We start from the raw sequence: 22,106 nt of genomic DNA on the forward strand, positions 1-22,106 counted from the left end.
CAGGAGTGACCAGGTCAGATCCTAGACGCCAAATATCAAAGCTAAGTGAAAGTACATATTCTACATTCACATTATTCCTATTGGCTGACTGAATTTAATTAAGTCATATTGCGAATTTTACTAACGCGTTGTTTTTCTTTTCTTCTTTCTTCCAAGATCTGAACATCTTTTACTTTACATGCCGTTTTACTGTCTGAATAAATGTTGCTAATCTAAATCTCATTAGCCATGCTCATATGGCTATTGTTCCTTCTTGAATAAATGAATGAATGAAAGAAATCTCATCAATCTAATTCATTCAAATTTTGATGCGCTCTGCATTTTTTCCCCCGGTCACGTGCACTCCCCTTGCAGTGGCATGCCTGCCAGTTTGAGAACCGCTGATATGAACTAAAATCTAATCTTAACCCCCCCCCCCCCCCCGTACAAAATAGTGCCACAAGATTAGGTACAAATCTGAACACAGTGGGGCTTTTGGGGATCTGGGGCAGTTACCCGCCTTGCCTGGTTGTTAGTCCAACCTTGGTTGACCATTTCACTACTTTGGTGTAAGCCGTATTGACCTCTCATGGTTGTGCTTTGCACGCTTTATTTTCATATTTCTGTATCGATCATAGTGAATCATTTCGTTGATGTTACAGCGTTTGCTGCAAACAGGTGAGTGAGTGAGTGAGTGAGTGAGTGAGTGAGTGAGTGTACACTGGCTATGTTCACTTCAGATGAAATCTAAATGCTGAGTAATACTGCCACTGCCAAGATGGGAGCAAGAATTATGACTCCCCTTTGCACGACTGGCTGGCTAATAATGGCTCTATTTTGGTCCTCCTGCTGAATCATGCCCCCTGAATGGGTCATCTCTTTCCTCCCTTGATCTCTCCTCGCTCCTTGATTTATCCTCTATCACATTCACACAAACCCTCTCTCTCACCCTCTCTTCCTGTCTGCACAGATCCACTCTCCTCCTTTTCCCTCTCTTACCTCTCCATCCCCCCTATCTTCCTTTTTCTTCACTAATGCATCTCTTCATCCATGAGAAGTTAATTTTGTGAATGGACAGCAGCATGAGTCATTAAGTCCCCGGAGCAGAACACTCTTCATGGACCAGACGTCTCTAGCTATTTATAAACACAGCCAAAATATGGGTGAGAAAGAGGCCAAAAGGTGTTTGAGGTTTTATTCTTCCTATACATGATGCACTCTCTAAAAAGGGTTGTAAACAAAAAGAAAGTATTTCCCTTGTTCAGACAACAATGTGTTTGTTCTGTAATTTTGTTGTTCAGGCTATAATGTAATTAGATTGAAATGCTATTAATTCTACGCCACAACTTTTGGGGGCCTGTGTGGGGGGTGCAGCTCATTAGAACTCAAAATGGATCAGATTCTGGTCTCATAACGACTTCCTTAATTGCTTTGTGTGATGTAAGCATTTGTAAGCCAGGAACAGAAACACAGAGTTCAACACGGCTTGTCTCTTTGTCAAGGAAAACGATAACCCATAACTTAACCTGCAGCGTGACTCAGTGTTCTTCCTCTTTGCCCATTTTCTTTCTTCTGGTACCTGGCACACTCTCAGCTTTGATCAAAATACACTAAACACAGCTCGTACTTCAGATGTTTCAGTCTGTAACCACACTGAGTTCGCTTTTCTCTCAAAGCCTTGCTTGAAAATAAAGACACGTCAAAGCCTAGAAGGCGTTCATGACCCATTCCTCAGTCCATCTCTCTGTGGATTAAGTCCATATTCTCATTTGCACTTGAAAGAAAGTAATCCCCCCTATTTCTGTCATGAAATGGACAGAATAAGAAGATGAGAGTTGTAAGGCTTCCTTGAGCAGTACCTCGTCACCAGGATCCTCCACACATGAGTGCTGTTGATTACTTCTCAGCTTTTTCACTATCATCATGTCTGATGAGTGTCTCGTGTCACTGAGGCTTTGATGTTCTCTGTTACTCTATCGACTTATTCGTTATAAAAAAATATATATATATGTGTTTGTAACCTTTAAATGGTGCCCACATTTCCAGCCAAATTCTCTCCCTTATCTGAGCACTGAAAGTGTACAAAAGAGGAGGAAAAGGTTTCTGCACTCGTAGAGAGGCACCTCTCGAACAGAAAGTACTCACTCAGCCAGGAGCTTACTGTAGATCGGTAAGATGATCAGTAACAACAGAAAAGTACAAAAAATTAAACCCACCTCACAAAGTTTGCCAGAACTTATGCTTATACATATTTAGCAACCAGCTACATTTTATCAAATTGTAAAACAAATGGTGTTGCTGCCCAAAGTCCCATCATAATCACCATGATATATTAGCTCATCACATATGCTAAAGAGGTCATTAAGTAATAAAGTGAGTTAATTAAGCAATAATATTAATTGCTATAACATTGGAAAGTACTATCCTTAATCAGCTTGTTGTCATATAACAAATGGGTAAGAATATCTGGAGTCTGCATGATGTTTCTTCCATATTGATCTTGAGAGATGTTGTGTTAAGAGGAATGTCTCCATTCACAAACATACCATGTTGCAGTGAAATAAATATTTGACACTTTGGACAAAAACAGGCTGGAGTTGATTCCACATACACCGTCCTGCTTCAAAAATACTAACAAGAGCTCTAAATGTGTATTAATTCACCACTGAAAATAGCCCCCATCAAATTCACTATTTAGTCCTGGTGGGGTAAAGTATGCTAAAACTAGAGTGGCCCGATTTTTTTTAGGAAATTATTTAGCCTTTTTTAAAATAAAAAGGGAAGTCAGAAAGTATTAAGAGACCAACTAACACATTGTTGGTTTTGGTCAAAAAATAATTATAACACAGAATTTCTAAAGGTTGATGTCAAACACTAGAGGGGATATATCTATATATATATATATATATATATATATATATATATATATATATATATAGATATATAGATATATAGATATATATATATATATATATAGATATATAGATATATAGATATATAGATAGATAGATATAAATATTTATGACTTTGTACAAAAATTCCTGTGGATGGTTGGGAAATAAATAAAGATTAACGTTTCCTCTTTTACAGGATATACTCTTTTATTTTTAATTTATTTTATTTTTTTCTATTTTTACAGGATGAACTTATATAGATGTATATATTACATTCTTATAGGCCAAATGAAAAGTTCACAAAATGATATTTTATTGAGCTTTAATGACAAATAAGGTTTAATCACAAAAATTCTATTTGATTATGCAAATGCACTTATAGAATTCTGTAAGGGCAGCGACACAATAATATAAGTGCAGCATGTAAATATTAAAAATTTAAAATGACTTTTAAATAATTATGTCTTTCCACCTTTTCCAGCCATCACGTACACACCCAACTACAAGAAGACCCCTCCTCCGGTCCCGCCCCGCACCACCTCCAAACCTCTCATCTCCATCACGGCCCAGAGCAGCACCGAGTCCACCCAGGACGCCTACCACGAGGGGAGGCACCCTCATGGTGGTATGTGGGCCCCTGACGGTCTCAGCCTGGGGCTGGGCCCAGGCAGGGCCCTCTATAACTCCAACGACAGCCTGGACAGTGCCAAGGCTGTGACCATAGCCATGGAGGCAGCCGGAGTCATGGCTGGAAAAAGACACCCGTCCACAGACAGCCACAGCTCGGTGCTCACCTGCGACAAGGCCATCCTGGTGTCCAAGGCTGAGGAGTACTTGAAGACACCTCGATCCTCTATAGGCATACAGGTTAGTCTTGCCTTGTGTATAAGAAAAAGATCTCACATAGAATCAACATTCTTACACACACATACATTCAACTCAGAAACATTGCTGTCTTTAAAGCAGCTAAAAATAGCAAGAGTGAGTCATCCATCAATTAAGATTCAACTCATGCTGGAGCAGGTTTTAGTGAAGGATAGTTCACTCCTTGGTTCATTCACTCCCTCTCCACTTACTATACTCATTTCTCTTTCTCTCCAATCTCACCATCTTCACTCTCCCTCTCCCCTACTCTCTCTTTCTCTCCCTTTTTCTTTCGGTTTCTCTTTGTCTCTCTCCACCTGCGACTCTGTGTGATCTTATCTTGGATTTGTCAGCCTCATTCCCTGATACTAACTGAAGTTCCGGTGTTGTTGATCTCCAATTGCTGTCTAAAGGTTGCAGGTCTTTCTGCAGAACAAAGAGTGAGGAATCTGTGGCAGCTCACACCATCACCTCAGGGCCATTTATAGTATTTTATCAAAGCAGAATATCAAAGTTAATATGTGAATTTGAGAATGTCAGAATCGTCTCTTGGTCTGTGCATAGGGAGTAGTTATTTTCTTTCCTGTATTCTTCTTGGTTAATATACTTCAGCTCTCAACCCTCAACTCCTCTTTATCATTCATTTCCCCTTGTCCACATTTACTTTCTTCTATTAGTCTTTCTCACACATACTTTTATGCCATTTACTCAATTTTTATTCCCTTTCCCACACATAAATCTATACATTCACACGCTCACTCCCTTGTCTGCTGACTGTCCAATTTGCTGAGTCCAGGGCAAAGTTGAACTTGAAAACCTTTGAAATATTTGAAGGGGAAATAAAGCAGACCACTTCATTAAACTCATTCTGGAGATGTTTGAATGTCGTTGGGTGCTGTTCAAATTTCTTGCAAAAATAAATCAAGCACACCTTAAAGGGTAATTTGCTTTTTTTTCAGGTGATATTAAGAAAGTCGGTCTAACACCCAAAATTACACTGAAACCACTGACTGTCAGATGTTGCCATCAGGGAGTCAGCCAACGAATAAATGATCCCTTCAAAGTCAATTGATCCTGCTACAATCGCTGCGTTGTATCACATCCAAACTTAGAGAATATCCAGCAGCAAATTTTGCCCAGACGTTACATTTCACTCTAATGTATGATTGGGAGCAATTAAAAATAGCCTCCAACACATTAGTTCTAGCAGCCTATTAAAATGATTTACTGTAATTTATCCTGAATTCAGTGTGTTAAAGTCTTACTGTCGGCTTTCTGCAGAAACGTGATTCATAAAAACTTCATGTAAACAAGGAATGTGATCTCCTTAATTAAGGTGAAGGATTAAGAGAAACCTGGTTAACACAGCTAAAGTTCCGCAGAAGAGAAACTTGAACTCCTGTTCAGGTGTTCACATAACTGTATTTCTAACTGAATTTTTACGTGTGTGCATGTGACATTATTTTAAAAGAAAAAAAACATTCAGATTGTTAGACTTTAACTGGCTTTTACTGACCAGAAAGTTAGTACAGTAAGTACAGTACAAGTATATGTGTGGAAAACAAAAATGTCTTTGTAAAATCAAACTGATGAATGCATTTTCTGTTGTAGTGATATTTTAATGGGCCCCCCTATTGGTCACTAGATTCAAACTTTGATTAAGTTGCATTTGTACTATGGCCATCCACCCCAAGTTCTAAAAATGATTTGTTTGTTGGGCCATCACATGTTTTGCCTCTCCTCAGAGAAGATTTGATTAGCTCCACTTAAACTTAGCCCTCCCCACAGTAATTAAAATAATCAATTTAAAAAGAATCCACAATACTTCATTCAATCCAATATGCGACTAAACTTTAAACTGAAACTAAAACAAATATGTTTAAATAAGCCTGTTGTCTCAGCTAAACAGTAGACTGTAGACAGAGTCTGTATCAGTGTAGCCTGTATCTAAGCCATCATCAATAATCACTAATACATGTAAAATGCCAGCCATGTTTCAAAAACATAGTAGGTGTTAGGGGGAACTCGGTTAAATGTAAATGCATGTTTCACAGTAACCAGGTTACATTACTTTCCTGCTTCATGTAAACACAGTGATTCACTCACTCACATGCAAAACACAAATTCATCCTGCCTTCATTCATTTGCTCACTCTGTCCCCAAAGTGTTCTCTCTCTGATTCATTTATGCACTTGATTGTATGACTTCCTCACTCACTGTCTTATGCACATCACCTTACCACTCACTCAATGAGCAGATAACTCTCTACTCTCTCCATTAAAAACTCAATACCTCACACACATACAGTATTCACATACAGTAGTTTGTGTTTCCTGTTAGTCAGGGTCAGAGTCAGTCATCCGGGGATGATCATGGCACCTAACCACACTGATAAGTGCTAATTTTAAATAGCAGAACTGCAACATTAAAATCTTTTTGTCATGTTTCACCAAACTTCACGGTGTGTGACACTCAATCCGGGGCACCCTCTTCCCAAATCACACGCAGCTCCGATTTAGCTCATTCATTACCAACAGAGGGGACTACAGATCAAATGGAGTGTGGAATGGAGAGTGTAGAGCGGAAAGAGCAGAGTACTGTTAGTCCTAACTGTTGAGAGGAAGTGAAGGTGAATTTAAGAAAGGAGTAGCCAGGGAGCAAGTAAATGTGTGTGTGTGTGTGTGTGTGTGTGTGTGTGTGTGTGTGTGTGTGTGTGTGTGTGTGTGTGTGAGAGAGCGAAAGATAATTATGTTGGCTTTCAAACTGTCTCCAGTGATGTGTGTAAAGTCCATGAACATTTTTGATTATCAATGCAGGTGCAGTAAAGGTCTACATTTGCAGAAACATCCAAGAGGGACAAAAATGTAGAGAAGGTAGCGTTTGCCTGGCAACAATGTTTTGTTACAAACTGTCCCAGGGACTCAGACTTAGATGCAATCCAACCCCTCAACATCAGCCCACCACCACTTTGAATGTGACTGTCAGAACATCACAGTATTAGGGAGCTGGTACATCACATGTTCACATTGAGGACACTGAGGTCACGACTTCAGTATTTTTTCTGGGAATTTGGCGGTTTTATCAATCTGGTGGAGGAGGATTTACATTCTAGAGTTAAAAACTTACATATGGTGGATTTTTTGATAGCCAGAAATTTATACTCAAAATATTTACTTTTGACTACTTTTAGATCAACTAAACTAAATAAATGTATACTTTAGTACACCAGAATTGTATTCCTTGCAGTATGGAGAAGGCTTTAAAAGATCATTTAGACCTTCATATTGGGAAATAAAACAGTAATGCTTATATTTATCTGGGCCAAATTTCCAAATTATTTCTCTGGAAGTTTTCTTAAAATAACTATTTATTCTATTGCTAATTCAGAGTTAGTTATTTTAATTAGATTTTAGTTAGTTGAGTTTGTAAGCAGGTGTTGATTTCCAGAGGAATTCCCTCTTGGGGGGGGGGGGGGTACAACCTCAACTCATGACCTCAGTATTCCTAAAATCCTGGCTGTGTCCAATCCAACACTCATACAGTGTAAGTCACCTGGTGGCAGAATTGTTAGAATCTGAATCCTCGGAGCAGGTATCGGTTTGAAGTTCAAAAAAATGTTGCCTTTGCTTTTCATTCATAGGCTGCTCTGAATAACTACAAGGCCATATTGTTGCCTGCCAGTTTGTTAATAGCTACCATTTCAGGAGCTAAATGAGATGACAGTAATGTGTAGCAGCAGGCAACTCTTAGGACAAATACTGATTTCTCTATATTGCAGACAGCTTCAGTTGCATCGACATCATATCATATGGCCAATCAGTCCACTTCATCTATACTGGAAGGATAATTACTTGCAGTAGCCTGCTTCTGTATTGATTTGCCATTTCCTTTTTGACACCCCTATCTTAGAGGAGGTCAATATATTTTTAATCTTTGATCTTTGACCTTGTGGACATGGTGTTGTCTTGACTTCCTGTAGTCCTTAAGGACCACTTTATTGCCGCCTTAGATGACCTTTTGATATCCTGAGACACGTGTGTTTTCTGAAGTACTGACTGATTTATTTACAAAAATTGTTTTAATTGGAGCCATAATGAGGTTGTACAAAATAGGAAGCTTTTAACCTTAAACACAGTCATTGGCAGGGATAAGTCACCAGGTGGTGTTTGTGTGTTTTTTTGCTGATGCTTACAGTTTCCACACCTGTGCTGACGTTGTGACTGTGATTACTGATGCAGTGTGTGTGTTTATCTATGTGTGTGCACACCGGCGTATCTCTATGTACCAAAACATCTTCAGGGTAGGTAAGCCTATTGGACATAAATCTCACAGCCTCCTGGATGTTTTGTCTTCCTTTAGTCCTCATCCGTCACAGACATGAAACTCATTCTCTTTTCATGAGGTGGACTTTGCTCTGTTTCTAACACAAAGTAATGGAGGTCACCTCGGCAAGCTGCTCCACACTCATTTCCTCCCTGCTAACAGCTTCTCCCAAAGGGCCTGACAGAATACAAAATGGCTCTCCAAAAATGCCACTCCCCAGCTTTAATACTGACCACTCCACACCAAAGGTAGGGTTGACATTTCCTCACAACAGAAGCACGCCTTATTATGAACCAGTGCCTTTGACTCACTCTCATAGTCATTAAACTACACTGAGCTGAAGATTTATGAATGTCAGACGCTCTAAAGGGCGTTTGGACATTTCTGGGTGACTCTTACAATCATTCTGGTGGAAAAGGCAGGGATGTTATTCCTGGTATTACAGGAATATACACAGATTTATCTTTTAGCCACACTAGCAGTTCTTTGAAGCAGTAGGCTCAACATCAGCTGGCTAACAATGCTCACAATGACAATGCTAACATGCTAATGTGTAGCAGGTATGATGTTTATCATGTTCTCCATCTTAGTTTAGCGTTTTAGCATGCTAACATTTGCTAATTAGCACCAAACACAAAGTACATCTGAGGCTGATGGGACAGCGACCAGCCTGTACCATCAAACTTTTGATTTGCAGAACATTTATGGTACAGTCACAGTGAAAAAAAGGCTCAGTGGGCACTACTGAAATGACAAAAAAGCCAAAGAAAGGCTTACGACAGCAAAGGAAAGAAAAAGATTGTGACAGTAAGCCAGCAGGAAAATTGTGAACGCTAGACAAAGAGAGAAGTGAAAGCAAAGAAATTAAACAAGAAAGAGATGAGCAATTGGAGACACAAGTAAAAAGTGACAGATAGAAAAGCATAGCAAAAATGGTGAGCACTGACAGGGTTTCCATAAAGCCAGTAAAACGTGGGGCTCTGGGGAGTGGTGCAAGCAGCGACAAAGAGTCTCTGAACCTGGGCGGCTGGATCAGGACCGGAGCCATGCAGGGGCAGGCAGGATCACTCTTCCTTTCTATCCCATAATATCCACTAATGCTGTCCTATCTGTCACTGTCTAACTGTGATCACACAGCTGTGAATACTTGACAAAACCAAACCATACTACCTAACTTTAAATATTGAGTATTTTACCAGTTGTTTGTGTTACTGATGAAATAGCAAGTGAATAACTAGACAGTCAGCAGACATGGAGCAACATTAGCATTAATTTGAAGTCATATTTCTGGCCACCTGTTGAATGTGTCAAAATATTCACTCTCCTTTTAGCTTTTGTTTGGTATAAACCAACTTGCACCATGCTTGCACTACTGTATGTACACCAGCTAGTCTTCGTCTGTCTCGTGTTTGTTGCTGGGCAGGTAACATATAGCGTGTGTATCAGAGCTTTATCACTAAAAGCACTGCCTGTGTACAGAAAGGATGGTGATTAGAGTGGTGTGAGTGAACAGGAACAGTAAAATTGTGGGCTGTAAAACCAAAACAATGAGCTGAAAGATGCTAAAAAGCTCTGTAAAGCTGAAGGCAACTGCAGTCAGATGATAACTCTCTGTGGGTGCCCCTTCCCATTACATGACTCATTGTTCATGTAAAAAATATTGATTAGTGCAGCTTTAAACTAGCAGTCCTGCCTACTGGAGGAAAACCGTTTTATGATTAAAAATTATAACACAACATAAAACATGTACTGTATATTGGATGTGATCAATTATATGACCTGAGTTATAACATCACACATACTGTATGTGGTGCTTAGGTGGTACTTTAGTTATTTTCAACATAGCACTGTAGCTTTAATAAGCCTTTAAAATAGTATAAATATTACAAATATTTCAGTCAACCATGAACATTTATAACTAAAATGAACTTTTTTTAGTCATTACATAGTGTGCAATATAATATACAGCACATCTCCTTCATTTTTCAGATTCATTTCAGTAGAAACCTAGAAAAACCTAGGAAACCTCTTCTGTCTTGTTGCCTTTACTGCGTCCATAAATCATACAATGTTTACTCTCTGACAGGCTATGTACAGTAAAGGTGCTTTGTCCAGTCCCAAACCAATAAACTGGGGAATGGTAGCTCACATAATGAGAAGTGCTTTTGGTTCCTATCATTTCTTCGCATTAGGTGGAAGCTGCCACGGACTCTGAATCTGAAAGCAAAGGCTCGCGGGAGTACCACTCGGTTGGGATCCAGGTGGAGGACAACAAGAAAGGGTGAGATAATGGTTCAGGGATTCTAAGCTCATTAGAAAACCTCAATCTTTGATTTTTTGCTCTCACTGTTATGAACAATAGTCTCATTGTCCTTGCCATTATTTGCCATTGTGGCAAATGTGCCAGCGTGTGTGCATTCATCTGTCTTTCTACCTCAGACAGGGCAGGTTCAAACGCTCCAACAGTGTGACTGCAGCTGTGCAGGCTGACATGGAGTTGGAGGGCTTCCCTATTATGGAGGACAAAGGCCTGCAGTTCGGTGGGGGCTTCCAGCGTCACTCAGAGCCCAGCACGCCCACCCAGTACGGGGCGGTGCGAACCGTACGTACCCAGGGACTCTTCAGCTACCGTGAGGATTACCGTACCCCTACTGAACCCCCCAGCCCCAGGGAGACCACCAGCGAGACCACCTGGCAGCTGGAACCCCCCTCCCCACGGGAGAGCGCGGTCTCGTCGGGCGAGTCAGGCAGGGCGTCCCCTTCCCTGAGGAGGGATGGGAGCTGGTTCATGCAACTGCTCCACACAGAGACCAAGAGGATGGAGGGCTGGTGTAAGGAGATGGAGGCAGAAGCTGAAGAAAATGATCTGTCAGAGGAAAGTGAGTGTTATGCCGAAAGCTTTGTATATGTCTGATTGTGCAGGCAGATTTAAAGATGGATTTTTTTAAATACTGAATGTATGGCACTGTACTGTATGTGCTGTACTAGCTGCTGTGTGTGTGTGTGTGTGTCTTTCAGTACTAGGCAAAATCCGAAGTGCAGTGGGAAGCGCTCAGCTGCTCATGTCTCAGAAATTCCAGCAATTCTACTGGCTATGTCAGCAAAACCTGGTAAGAAACCTATCACAGAGAGAGAGGGAGTGTGTGTGTGTTCCAAGATTTGTCTGAATTGACTCGTGTTCCTAAGTACATTTTTCGTAGTTTACATTAGCTTTACCAAGTTGTGGTGTGGTCAAAATTACTGAATGTCAACTGTCTTACATGATTACAGAATAATACTATTGTCAGTACTATCACCATCACACCTACATAATTACACACAATCATTGACAATTAGGGACAGTGCGTCTTTATGCAGCTCTACATAATTTGTGTATGATTATCCATGAATGGTAAAGCATACATCAAAAAGAGGGTGGAAAGAAGTTTAAAAAGACATAAATGTGAGAGAACCGAACCAGCTGCCATTTTCATTATTCAAACCAATATATTATCAGTTTTTTCCATATTGCAATGTATAAATTATTTCTCAAGTCAGATTTTGTTATTTTCATGCCAACACAGACAAACTTAGCATTCAAGTGACAAGTAGGTCAAATCCCGTTTTGTAGCCCATTCTTAAGCTCCAGATCAGAATTTAAATAATGAGACTCCATTCAACTTTTTTCTACTATGAAAAATGTATGCAGAGTGAACAAAGCATAAGAGTCTAAAAACACTGGATGCGCTGTGAAATTACCTTATGTCATCAGAAACAGTTCCACACTCCTTTATGTGTCCTCACAACCTTTGTTCTCTAACCTTCAATACACATTTAACGCTTTAGCCGGCACTAACAAACTGAATCAAAGCTCCCCGAATATCATTGATTGCGGAAAGCTACAACGCTCAGAATCAATAGCTATCTAGAACATTTATATGTGACTTGAACGTTTTGAAATGAACAATACATGAGCGTGGATGGGTGTATTTTCAGTGATTGTCCCGAGAAGAGAAGAACAGAAGGCTGAGCTAAACCTGGGTTTACAGTAAATATACCTAAATATTCAGACACCAGCCTGCATATTTTTCTTGCACTGTTCACAACTCGTTTTATTGATCTGAGCCAAGTACCCAATATTTCAAATGAAGTTGGTGCGAAGTTATGAGAGATCTGTTTTTGCAATGTGCGGCAGAAACTGCTCATTCAGGGGGAGTGGGAACTGCACGAGGATTAGATACAGTAAACCAGCCTTTTAGACCAAGTCAGGTACTTTGTTCCGTTGAAGGACACCGTATTATACAAGTTTACTTAACAACTTTTCATTACAAAAAGCTGCATTTCTCCACTTGACAATGCATATGGAACAATATTCACGTCATACTTTGGCCTTGTTCGTTAAATAGATGCCCACAAATTGGGAGCATAAAGAGATGTCTAATTGTGTTTTATCAGCCTGCTTCTCTCTACCTCACGGATCAACTTTCATAAAAAGAGAGACAAACTGTGTGCGTGGAGCACTTCTCTGGGAGGAGCTCCAGGATTAAAAGCACACACCGACACAGCCAGGGCTTAAAACTCACTGACTCCTCCTAAATCTGCCAGCTCTGGATATTTGAAGCCTTAAGACTTCTGAGACAGTTTGCAGAGCATCACAAGTTCAGGGGTGAGAATAAAGCTGATGAAGTGCTGAGGCACTCCCTCGGAAATTATTAGATGACAGAAGTGTGATCTGTTCCCATCTTACCTTACATGATGGATAGTATGATATTTGAAATATGAAGTAATTTAGATAAATTATTTTGCTGTACAAAGGAGAATTATACTAATCTTATAATACTTTACAAATATTAAAGCTAAACTTAGACTCTTTCGGAATATTATGCAAATTTAGAGGATCTGAATCATGCTATGTGAGAGTCCAAAACAATAAGCATAAAGTAAAATAAGGTTACTGTAAACTTTAATCTCAGTATCACTGACAGTTTTATATACTGATGCGCAATTTGGCGACAGTCATCTGATACAATGATTTGTAACGTAAGGAAAGAGCTGAATAAAAGGTGCTTTTCATTCACATTTTAAACTTGTTTTTTGTGATGCCATAACATTTTGCTTTTATAGGATCATGAATGTTTAAAGTCAAAATCAAATACCATTTTGCATCTCTTTGATATATTTCTTGTTAAAACAGGGTAGTGTAGCAGGACATAATGCCACATTGTAATGTAGAAAGAACCATAGGAAACCAAACGATAAAAAAGTGATGTGATAACTCACCCTGTAGTATAGAGAATACCAGGCACTGCCATCATAGTGTAAATCCATTGGACCATCAGATGAACAGCACCCTTCACCGAAATATCTGTAATCTCTAAATTGCCAATCCTGCTGGCTTGACACACACTGGAAGAAATAAAAAAACAAACTGAAACAGTATGTTGACTTAAACCCTGTAAAGAATAAATACATGCAACCACTTTACTTGCAAACAACCATAGCAGCCATGCTATTTGTAAACAATATGCCACATAGTTGGAACCATGAACATAATCTCAAAGTTCTGCAAGCCCTAAATTGCGTATATATTTTGAAGTACAATTGCAAGTATGATTAGTTGCATTTATAATCAAAGCATTACATGCAAGAACACAGCTAAAATATTTTGGACTACAAATGTTCACACTGTATTACCATTTTCTTAACATTAAGACTTTCTTTCCTTGAGAGCATATAAAGCTACTTGCTAATGTAGGTGGGTGTAGTTTTTCTGGTAACATTCATAGTCATAGTTCATATATTTTTATTGACTCATCACACTCAACATTTACTGATTGCGTTCCTCTATGTTAGTGTATTATAGTAACAAAACAGCTTGTGTGTTTTCTTTTCAAACATCTCAGTTCATATCTATACTCCTAAGTCTGCAAGCAGAAATGTTGTTAAAAAATATATAAATAAAAATTTGGCTTTTAAACAATGAACACGTGGAGCCGGGAGGGCTGAATTAATGGAAAAAAAGCCCAAACCTAACATCAATCTAATGTTTCTGTCATGTCAGGAATTGAGTGGTGACTGAACTGACAAAGGCATTTTATTATTTCTGAGCTCATTCATGGAAATAAGACAGGATTGTTTGCCATCGCAAGTTATCCCTCATTTCAACCAATTTCCCCAAAACTGGTATTCATGTCTGTTTTGAGTCTGATAAGGACATCTAGTGGATCTAAGCTGAAGTACAACAACTAATGTGGTCATGACTCTTTTGTATGACTCTCTACATGTACAGTGTGTATGTGTGTGCAAGCGTAACAGTGGTTATTATCTGGACTGCAGACGCTGAACCAACAATCTGGCTCTTTACTTAATGTCACCACAGACATTAATGTTATCTTTGTTGTAACTCCTCTCACCTGTGTCCCTCGTAGGACCCCAGTGCTATGCCGCGGCCCACCTCTCAGGACCTGGCTGGGTTCTGGGACCTACTGCAGCTCTCCATTGACGACGTCACCGTGAAGTTTGACCAGCTGCAGCAGATCAAGAACAACAACTGGAGGCCTGTAGACAGCCCAGAGAAGAAGGTGAGGGATCACCTTGTCAGCCCTGAACCTAGACAGCCTTTAAGATATTACTGCATTTTTAGTTGCATGTATTTTGTGTAATGATTCTGATAAAACCTCAAAGACTGGAACAATGCCATCCTGTGGAAGCATAAACAAAACAGATAGACCTAAGAAACAAGACACAGCCAGAACTTTGATTCTTTTTTCATTTAAATTTACTTGATTGAACATTTTAGATTAGAAACGATATGAAAATTATTGGGAGGGTGGGGCGGTGGGGGGCTATGAAATTTTTTGGGAAAGCAGGAGAGGGTCTTTTAACTTTTTTCTCATCCCATATTGAGGTGCAAATAGGAGTACAACATTCACCCCTTAATAATTCTCTCTTCTTCCTAAAGCCACCAGCTCCTGTACCAAAGAAGACAGCTCGACAGAAGAGTGTGATGACGAGGGAGAAATCCCTGGACCTCCCAGACAGGCACCGGCAGGAGGCCCGTCGGCGGCTCATGGCCGCCAAGCGGGCAGCCTCCTTCAGGCAGAACTCAGCCTCAGAGCGAGCAGACAGCATCGAGATCTATATTCCCGAGGCTCAGACTAGACTTTGAGAAGATAGGGTCCGGGGCCAACACATCTCCCTGCTCCCACGTTCAAACAACTTTAAAACTAGCCTTTTTTCTAGACTGCTACTCTCTCTATTCTTCCTTTATCCATCTGTTGTCTGATCTCGATAGCCATCCTCAGAGCCCATCGCCAACACCATTGGTCTGTAGGATGTGCCAAGCCTCTTCTCCCATTGCCAATAAGTGTTAGCAGAAATGTATGTCTGACATGGGTTGGTTGGGTTTCTCCTTGGTTTGCTGGTGATCATGATACCCAGCCTACAAGCTCTCTCATCCAATGTCCTGGATGGGTACGTCTGTAGTTTTTCAGCATTTGCAAAGTGCCATTTAAAAAGTGCAGCTTTGAATACCTACCAGCAACAAGGCCTTTGAGCTAAAAAGAGTAAATGAGTAAATTATATTTATTTCAAGTTGTTCAAAAATGGTCAAAGTTAGTAACCCTTCAGTATTTTTCAATAATTTAAGGTTACATTATGACTTTTTTTGTTCCTCTGGTCTTTTTTGGGGTAAATGTTAATTACAAGCTAAATATCACAAAATTGTTGTAAGTTAAAAACTTTTAAAAGTGCCGATGCTTGAAATACCTCAACTATGTGCATGTGGCACTGATCACCCATTCAAGGTTATTCAGGCAGCCCTTATAAGCTCTGGACTGGTCAGTGTTGAAAAATGCAGCTTTCTACCCAATCTGGTTGTAGTCAAACATTTGTCTTGGTCTGGATTGGTGGAAGAATGACATCTGTCAGCTCATTAACATGCACATTTCAAACAACTTTCCTATATATCTCATGTTCCTGTTGCCAACTTTCAAATATTGACATTTACTTGAAGCTGAAAACATGCAAGTCTTGTGCCAATATTTTCATTATGTCAATGCAGTAGAAAAAAACTATGAAGGTTTGTGTAACTCCTTAGATCAAAATGTGTAGACAAATGCACTTATGCACTTATTACAATTCTCTCTATTTCCAAGGGAAATGTACATACCCAAGTTCACAATAGTACTGTTGTATTTTTTAATTGTGAGCGGGAAGAATAGTCATCGCGTATATTTTTTCCCTCATGTCCACTGCTTGCCTGCCCTCTCTATTGCTTTTGACAAATCTAGATTTGTTGCCGACATACAGTGGCTTAAACACACACACAAAACCATACTGCTGTGTTTTCATCTAATATACTTCTCTCAGGCCCTTTCAAATAGCGCCCTCAGCCACAGTTAATGAGGAGTGATAGAAAAACTGCCAAAACAAAATATCTGCATACTAGTTTCTTTAATCCAAGAAAAGACTTGTTATTTTCATATTTCTTGAAAAGTTCTGTGTTGTTGAAAGTCTCCTGAAGCAGTATCATAACTGTATTCACTCCCTCTAGGAAAGGCTGGGAAATAATGAAACAAAATTGGGGCAAAGGCATTCCAGAGGGATCCAAGCAGCAAGTCCCAAATAACTAAAACTTGCAAGTCTCTTTTTGAGAGGAAATACATGAGGAACAGGATAGTAACTGTCTGTGGCTATGCAGACCCATGTATGATATTTGGTCAAAACATGATGTAGATAGCTAGATATTATTATTTGCCTTTGATTCCCATCACAATGTTGAAATGTACCAATTGCACCAGCTCTTCATAAGTTCAAACCTAGCTTCCTTATAACTTAAGTGTTTAATGCTAAGTGGAGATTTCCACATCACTACATGAAAACGGGTTGACCACACAAACAAATTCTACAGACAATTGTTACAAAATACTTACACATACTAACTGCCAGGTGTAGCTGTTACCTAGCTAACTGAACCAACTGACAAAACCAACGTTAGCTTGCTAACGTTTAGATTGAGGATTAAAAGAGTTAACATGAAATATAGTCGACGGAATATATCTGACCTGGCACTTAATCAAATGTCTTTTAATAATGATGTAAACTGTAAAGATTTTAAATTACATTTCATGAAAATAACACAACACACCTCAGATTACATAACATTATGCTAATAACATGCAGGCTAAATGACTGAATGTGTTAGCATAATCAGATATTTCTGCATGAATACTGCTAACTCTGAAACACATGTTTCTAATTTAAAATACTAAATGGTTGCTAGCTAAGACATTTTTTCTAAGTTTTTATGGTACAACCAAGTAAATCACTAGTTTGAAACTAGCCAGTAGATACTAAGAACTTAGGTAGGATTTTACATGCAAACTTAGTAATGGATTTGCGAATAGCTGGTGCAGCCCAATCATGGTATGTGATGTGAAAGTGGAAAACCTAAAGTTGTGGGGCCTTGGATATGAGTCTGTAGTGGTCATAGCATTTACTTCCAGGTGGTTATAAGTAAATTGCTCATAAAGGTAAACTCATCTTAAAAACTAAAATTCTGCTGCTCTTTATTATCAGACTTTGGTGCCAGTAACTTGAACTTGATTGGTCTTCATTACGTTGCCACTGTTATAAATCACTGACCTAAAGACTGAACTCTATTGGTAAAAACTTTGGATAATCAACCAACTAAATGGTGCTGCTTTTTATTTCATAAATACAGCACTAGACAAACAATCAATGCAACACAATGTGCTGTCAGCTGATACAGCACTTAAAAAATCTATTTTTATGACTTAGAAATTTTTGGTTGAGTGATTGTGCCAGTGTGCCTGGCTTTATTTTGGGTAGGACCAGGGAGATTTATCATATAACAGTAACACAAGTACATTTCTCTGGATTTGAATATTTTGTGTGCATGTGTGTTTTGTTGATATGTGTGCGTGTATCTTGTTTTTTTAGCGCAGTGCTGACATATTCAGAGAAGAGAGGGTGAATCTGGGGTCAGTGTGGCTTGATTTCCCTATTACTACCCTACCCAACTGTGGCCTGACCTGCATCTCTCTCTCTCTCACACACACACACACACACACACACACACACACACACACACACACACACACACACACATTGTCCCTATGTCATCAGCACACTGTTGAAACATATTTTAGATACCATACCATAGCATATATTTTACTTTTTGTGCAACAGATTGTATTTTTGATAAAATACAATCCAAATTTTTTAACCATATGCATATTTGCACCTATGTGAATTTAGGCTCTTAACACATAGGCTCTCACCCATTGTGACTCCTCGTATAGATGTGTTTCACTCTAATTTGTTTCTAGTGTTCAAACCAACCTTTCACTGTATCAGAATTCATGAGACATTGTTTAGTTGTCTTAAATTCGTCTAGCAGAGTTCAGACGGTACATTTAAAAAGAGCTTAAAAGTATATTCAGTCCAACAAATCACCAAGTAACCAAAGTCAGCGTAGAGCGACAGTGATTCAAACATGCAGTACCATACTTCAGTTACAGATTGGACTTTTAATGGCCCACGGCTGAGTGATAGATTATACATTCTTTTTAAAACACACCCATCTATAATTCTGCAGTTTTTTCATTGCAGAGGCAGGGACCTTTAACAGTATGACAGTGGTTTCTGGAAAGCGTCTGGGTGTGTGATGCCAGGCAGTTGGCAGAGCAGAGACGTTCCCCTGCTGTTGCCACAGTGGTAGGCAGACGTGAGAGAGACAGACTCGGCCTGACATATGCTGGCTTAGAGGAGACGAGAGCTCTGCACTGAGCCCCAAACTGCTGGTGCTGTATGCTGTTGTGTAGCTGGAAGGCTGTTCTGTGACGATCGCTAGGTGCTGGGTATTTTTCAGCCTCCCTTTGACTAAGCAAAGCAGCTTATGTAAGATTTCGGGTCCTCTGTGAGATCAAGCTAACAGCCTCCAAGGCCTTTCAAAGCTTGTGTTGATAAATGTATTGCTGAATAGTGGCCTACACTGTAGAACTTAAGCATCAGCATTACACGTATTTCTATCTAGTCTGTGCTCAGCTAGTTTCACTGAAGGCTGCCACTGAAACAACAGAGGAGTTTCTCCCTTATGCAAATTGATCAGGGCTGTGAAAAGTGTATCCGCTACCTTTGGTTCAGTTTAAAGCATATCTCTCACTTCTCTCACACATAGGCATAAACCCCCCCCCAGTAATCAAAATTGGCCAGTATAACCCCCCCAAATATCATATTATAATGATGAATCAAATAAAAAATAACTGTTATAAAACATTATAAAGTTATTGATTTTCTCGATTCAATGTAATTCAATAATTATCACAGAATAATAGGGATTAAGTACAGTTAATACTGTAACAACAAATTGAAACGTTACAAATTGGGTGCTTTTGTACAAAGTGAATGATTTTATGCTATTCAACTGCTCTAGTTTGGAAATGTAAAGCATGTTGTTTTGGTATGTCTCTTCCCCTTAAAATTAACATGAAACAGACATTTAAAAGCCTATTTGCAAAACAAATCTCCGGGGGGGGGGGCATGTCCCCGGACCCCCCTGCATGGGTGGCAAATCTCAGCCTCCCCAGTGTTCAACCCAAAGTTACGCCCTAGCATTCACATAATTGCAATGAGACCGTTTTTTTATTTTTTATTTAGTTAAACTATGAACGAACTATTTCAAATAGTAAAGTGGAATTCGTGTCAGAAGTCGTGAGGGAGTGGAAAACGTTGAAATGGATTTATGCAATAGAGACACAGACTTTGGTAAATTTACAGCTACAGTTAGAGGTAAGAATTGGGCTTGCAGAATTCATACATTTAGTTTGAGAACCATTCCCTTTTGGAAAGAAAAATATTACCTTGGCACTCCTGAGACTCTCACAGAGCCATTTTCTAAACTATGAACAAAATCTCTCTGCTGTAATGGCTGGGTCAAGTTTGCCTCCCAGTGAAAATCATTTTCCATCTATTTTTTTTTTTTAACCTTTTCACTCGTTTTTGTCCAAATAGGTATGAACACACAGGAACAGCTGTAATGGCCTCCTGTTAAAAAGTGATCCTGTATTTCCTTGTTGAAACTTATTTCAGTGGGTGTTGTGTTGGATCATTTTGGTTGACTTGTGTGGTGTGCATGTGATACTGTGAGCATTGGAGGATTCCTTACTTGTCAGAAAGCAACTGTGGTGGTGTTTCAGTTAAACAGTTATGGTAAATTAACAGCTAGTCACCCACCAAAACCTTGTGAAATCTCCAAGGGCAGAAAATTGCACCAGTGTCACATTTAATGTCATGAGGGCAGCAATTAACTACAAGTGCCATCTTTTTTGACTTATCCAGCATACTGTAAAATCATTACTCCACGCAGCCACATATCCTTCATTAATTTTATGTAAGCAGACCATTCCTGCCATCGCCTACCTTTTCCCATTTCCAGTCACATATTTCTATCATTTCAGCTCGTATCTCGACATCTGTGGCCTCACTTTCTGGTACGACTGTCTTTCTGCTTTTAACTCTAGAACCTGTGATGTGAAATATTTCAAGGGGACTTTTTCGTAAACATGTCGTGGAAAGAGCATCAGACTCACTGAGATAGACTGATACAACACTTCCTTGAACTTGGAATGTGAAACCACTCTATAATTACTAGATAAAATGAAAAAGGTAGTTGTTTAGCTAAAACTATTTTCATCTCTTGTATATCATATCTATAGTGAGGATGAATATAATGCCAAATATTCATTATTTGTAAAGAAATATATATAGATATATAAATATATAATATATGCTTCATTGAAACATAACCTATTTTCTGCATTTGCACATGTTTTGTTGTCATTTTTACTTTATGATTATTTTATAAGCTGATATGATGGCATGCGAAATACTGATTCTGAATGTAGGCTTTTTTTTTTGTTAAAATGTATGACACTGTCCCGCTGATATGTCATGTATTTATTTAAATCAATCACATATGCATTTCTCAGTGTGTTATTTTAGTGCAAGTTACCGTATCATTGGGTTATTTTTTGTATTATTTGAGTAGTTTGCAACAACATATGCATTTTCCTCCATTCTTTCCTAGCTGAGCTTTTGAAAGGATTTTGCCTCTTTAATTAGTTTGATCATTGCTGAGGTCATCCAGTGTAAATAATTCTGCAATTAAATTTTTGGAGAAAAAGTTTGGAAAAGTTTGTCTGTGTGTCTGTTTACTTTGAAGAATCGAACTGTAAACTTGGTAATGTACTCTCGCTGCTGAGCCAATTATATTAAAATTTAATATTAGTAAAATGTTATATTCATATAAAATCCAAGATTTTACTTCATGTTGTCAGACACCAAACTACATTATACAGCTATTCAATGCTTGTCCTTTTAACAACAGTATGCCCTGTGGTAGTATTTTAGCTCACAGAAGGAATCCTCAATGAATTTATCAAAGTGTTCTTGACATGTCATGCATTTTATATCTGTATGCAGGCTGCAAACCAAAACAGCAATGTGATAAAGATGAAGGGTAGCTCTGAATCATCCGTCAAAGAAAATGGTGCATTTACCTTTTACTGTTCTTGTAAGTCAGGATGGTCACCAGTGATTTGGCATTTATTTCATGGATATAATGTAATACCACTTAATATCACTTAATAGTAATGATTTTTCCTTTCCTAGAGCCGCCAAAAACAATCAGTGTGAGTTCACTCACCTTTGACTGTGATACCTGAAAACAGAACAAAATACTGAAGTTACAAAACACTTATTGTCATAAACATATTTAGATCAGATCCTCCAAATCAAAAACTGTATTGTTCAGAGACATTTTATTAGGATGAAGACACACTACAGTGATTATAAATCTAAAATAATAATAAAATCTGGCATAGTGTTTGTCTAAGAGGAATTCTTAGAGAAGATGCATGTGAAAATATCATTACAGACATGTTGTATTAGAAAGTTGGTTGTGAACAGTTTTTGATAATATTTTTCATGATGATAGTAGACAGGTTACGCATACATGCTATTGTAATATTAATCTGATTAAGA

The 22,106-nt window shown here is 38.8% G+C and overlaps 1 protein-coding gene across 1 annotated transcript in view; it reads left to right on the plus strand.

The window, feature by feature from the left end:
* Positions 1-21,256, plus strand: part of dlgap2a (discs, large (Drosophila) homolog-associated protein 2a) — a 164,545-nt gene extending 143,289 nt beyond the window's left edge. Inside the window, exons 12-17 of the mRNA XM_044166680.1 lie at positions 3,355-3,740; positions 10,253-10,341; positions 10,500-10,939; positions 11,079-11,170; positions 14,468-14,620; positions 15,001-21,256. Coding sequence (XP_044022615.1) covers positions 3,355-3,740; positions 10,253-10,341; positions 10,500-10,939; positions 11,079-11,170; positions 14,468-14,620; positions 15,001-15,207 — 1,367 coding nt within the window. The 3' untranslated portion in view covers positions 15,208-21,256. The remainder of the gene's footprint in view (positions 1-3,354; positions 3,741-10,252; positions 10,342-10,499; positions 10,940-11,078; positions 11,171-14,467; positions 14,621-15,000) is intronic.
* Positions 21,257-22,106: the final 850 nt, after the last annotated feature.

Source organism: Siniperca chuatsi, linkage group LG15 (assembly GCF_020085105.1).
Source record: "Siniperca chuatsi isolate FFG_IHB_CAS linkage group LG15, ASM2008510v1, whole genome shotgun sequence".
In the NCBI taxonomy this organism is placed as follows: Eukaryota; Metazoa; Chordata; class Actinopteri; order Centrarchiformes; family Sinipercidae; genus Siniperca; species Siniperca chuatsi.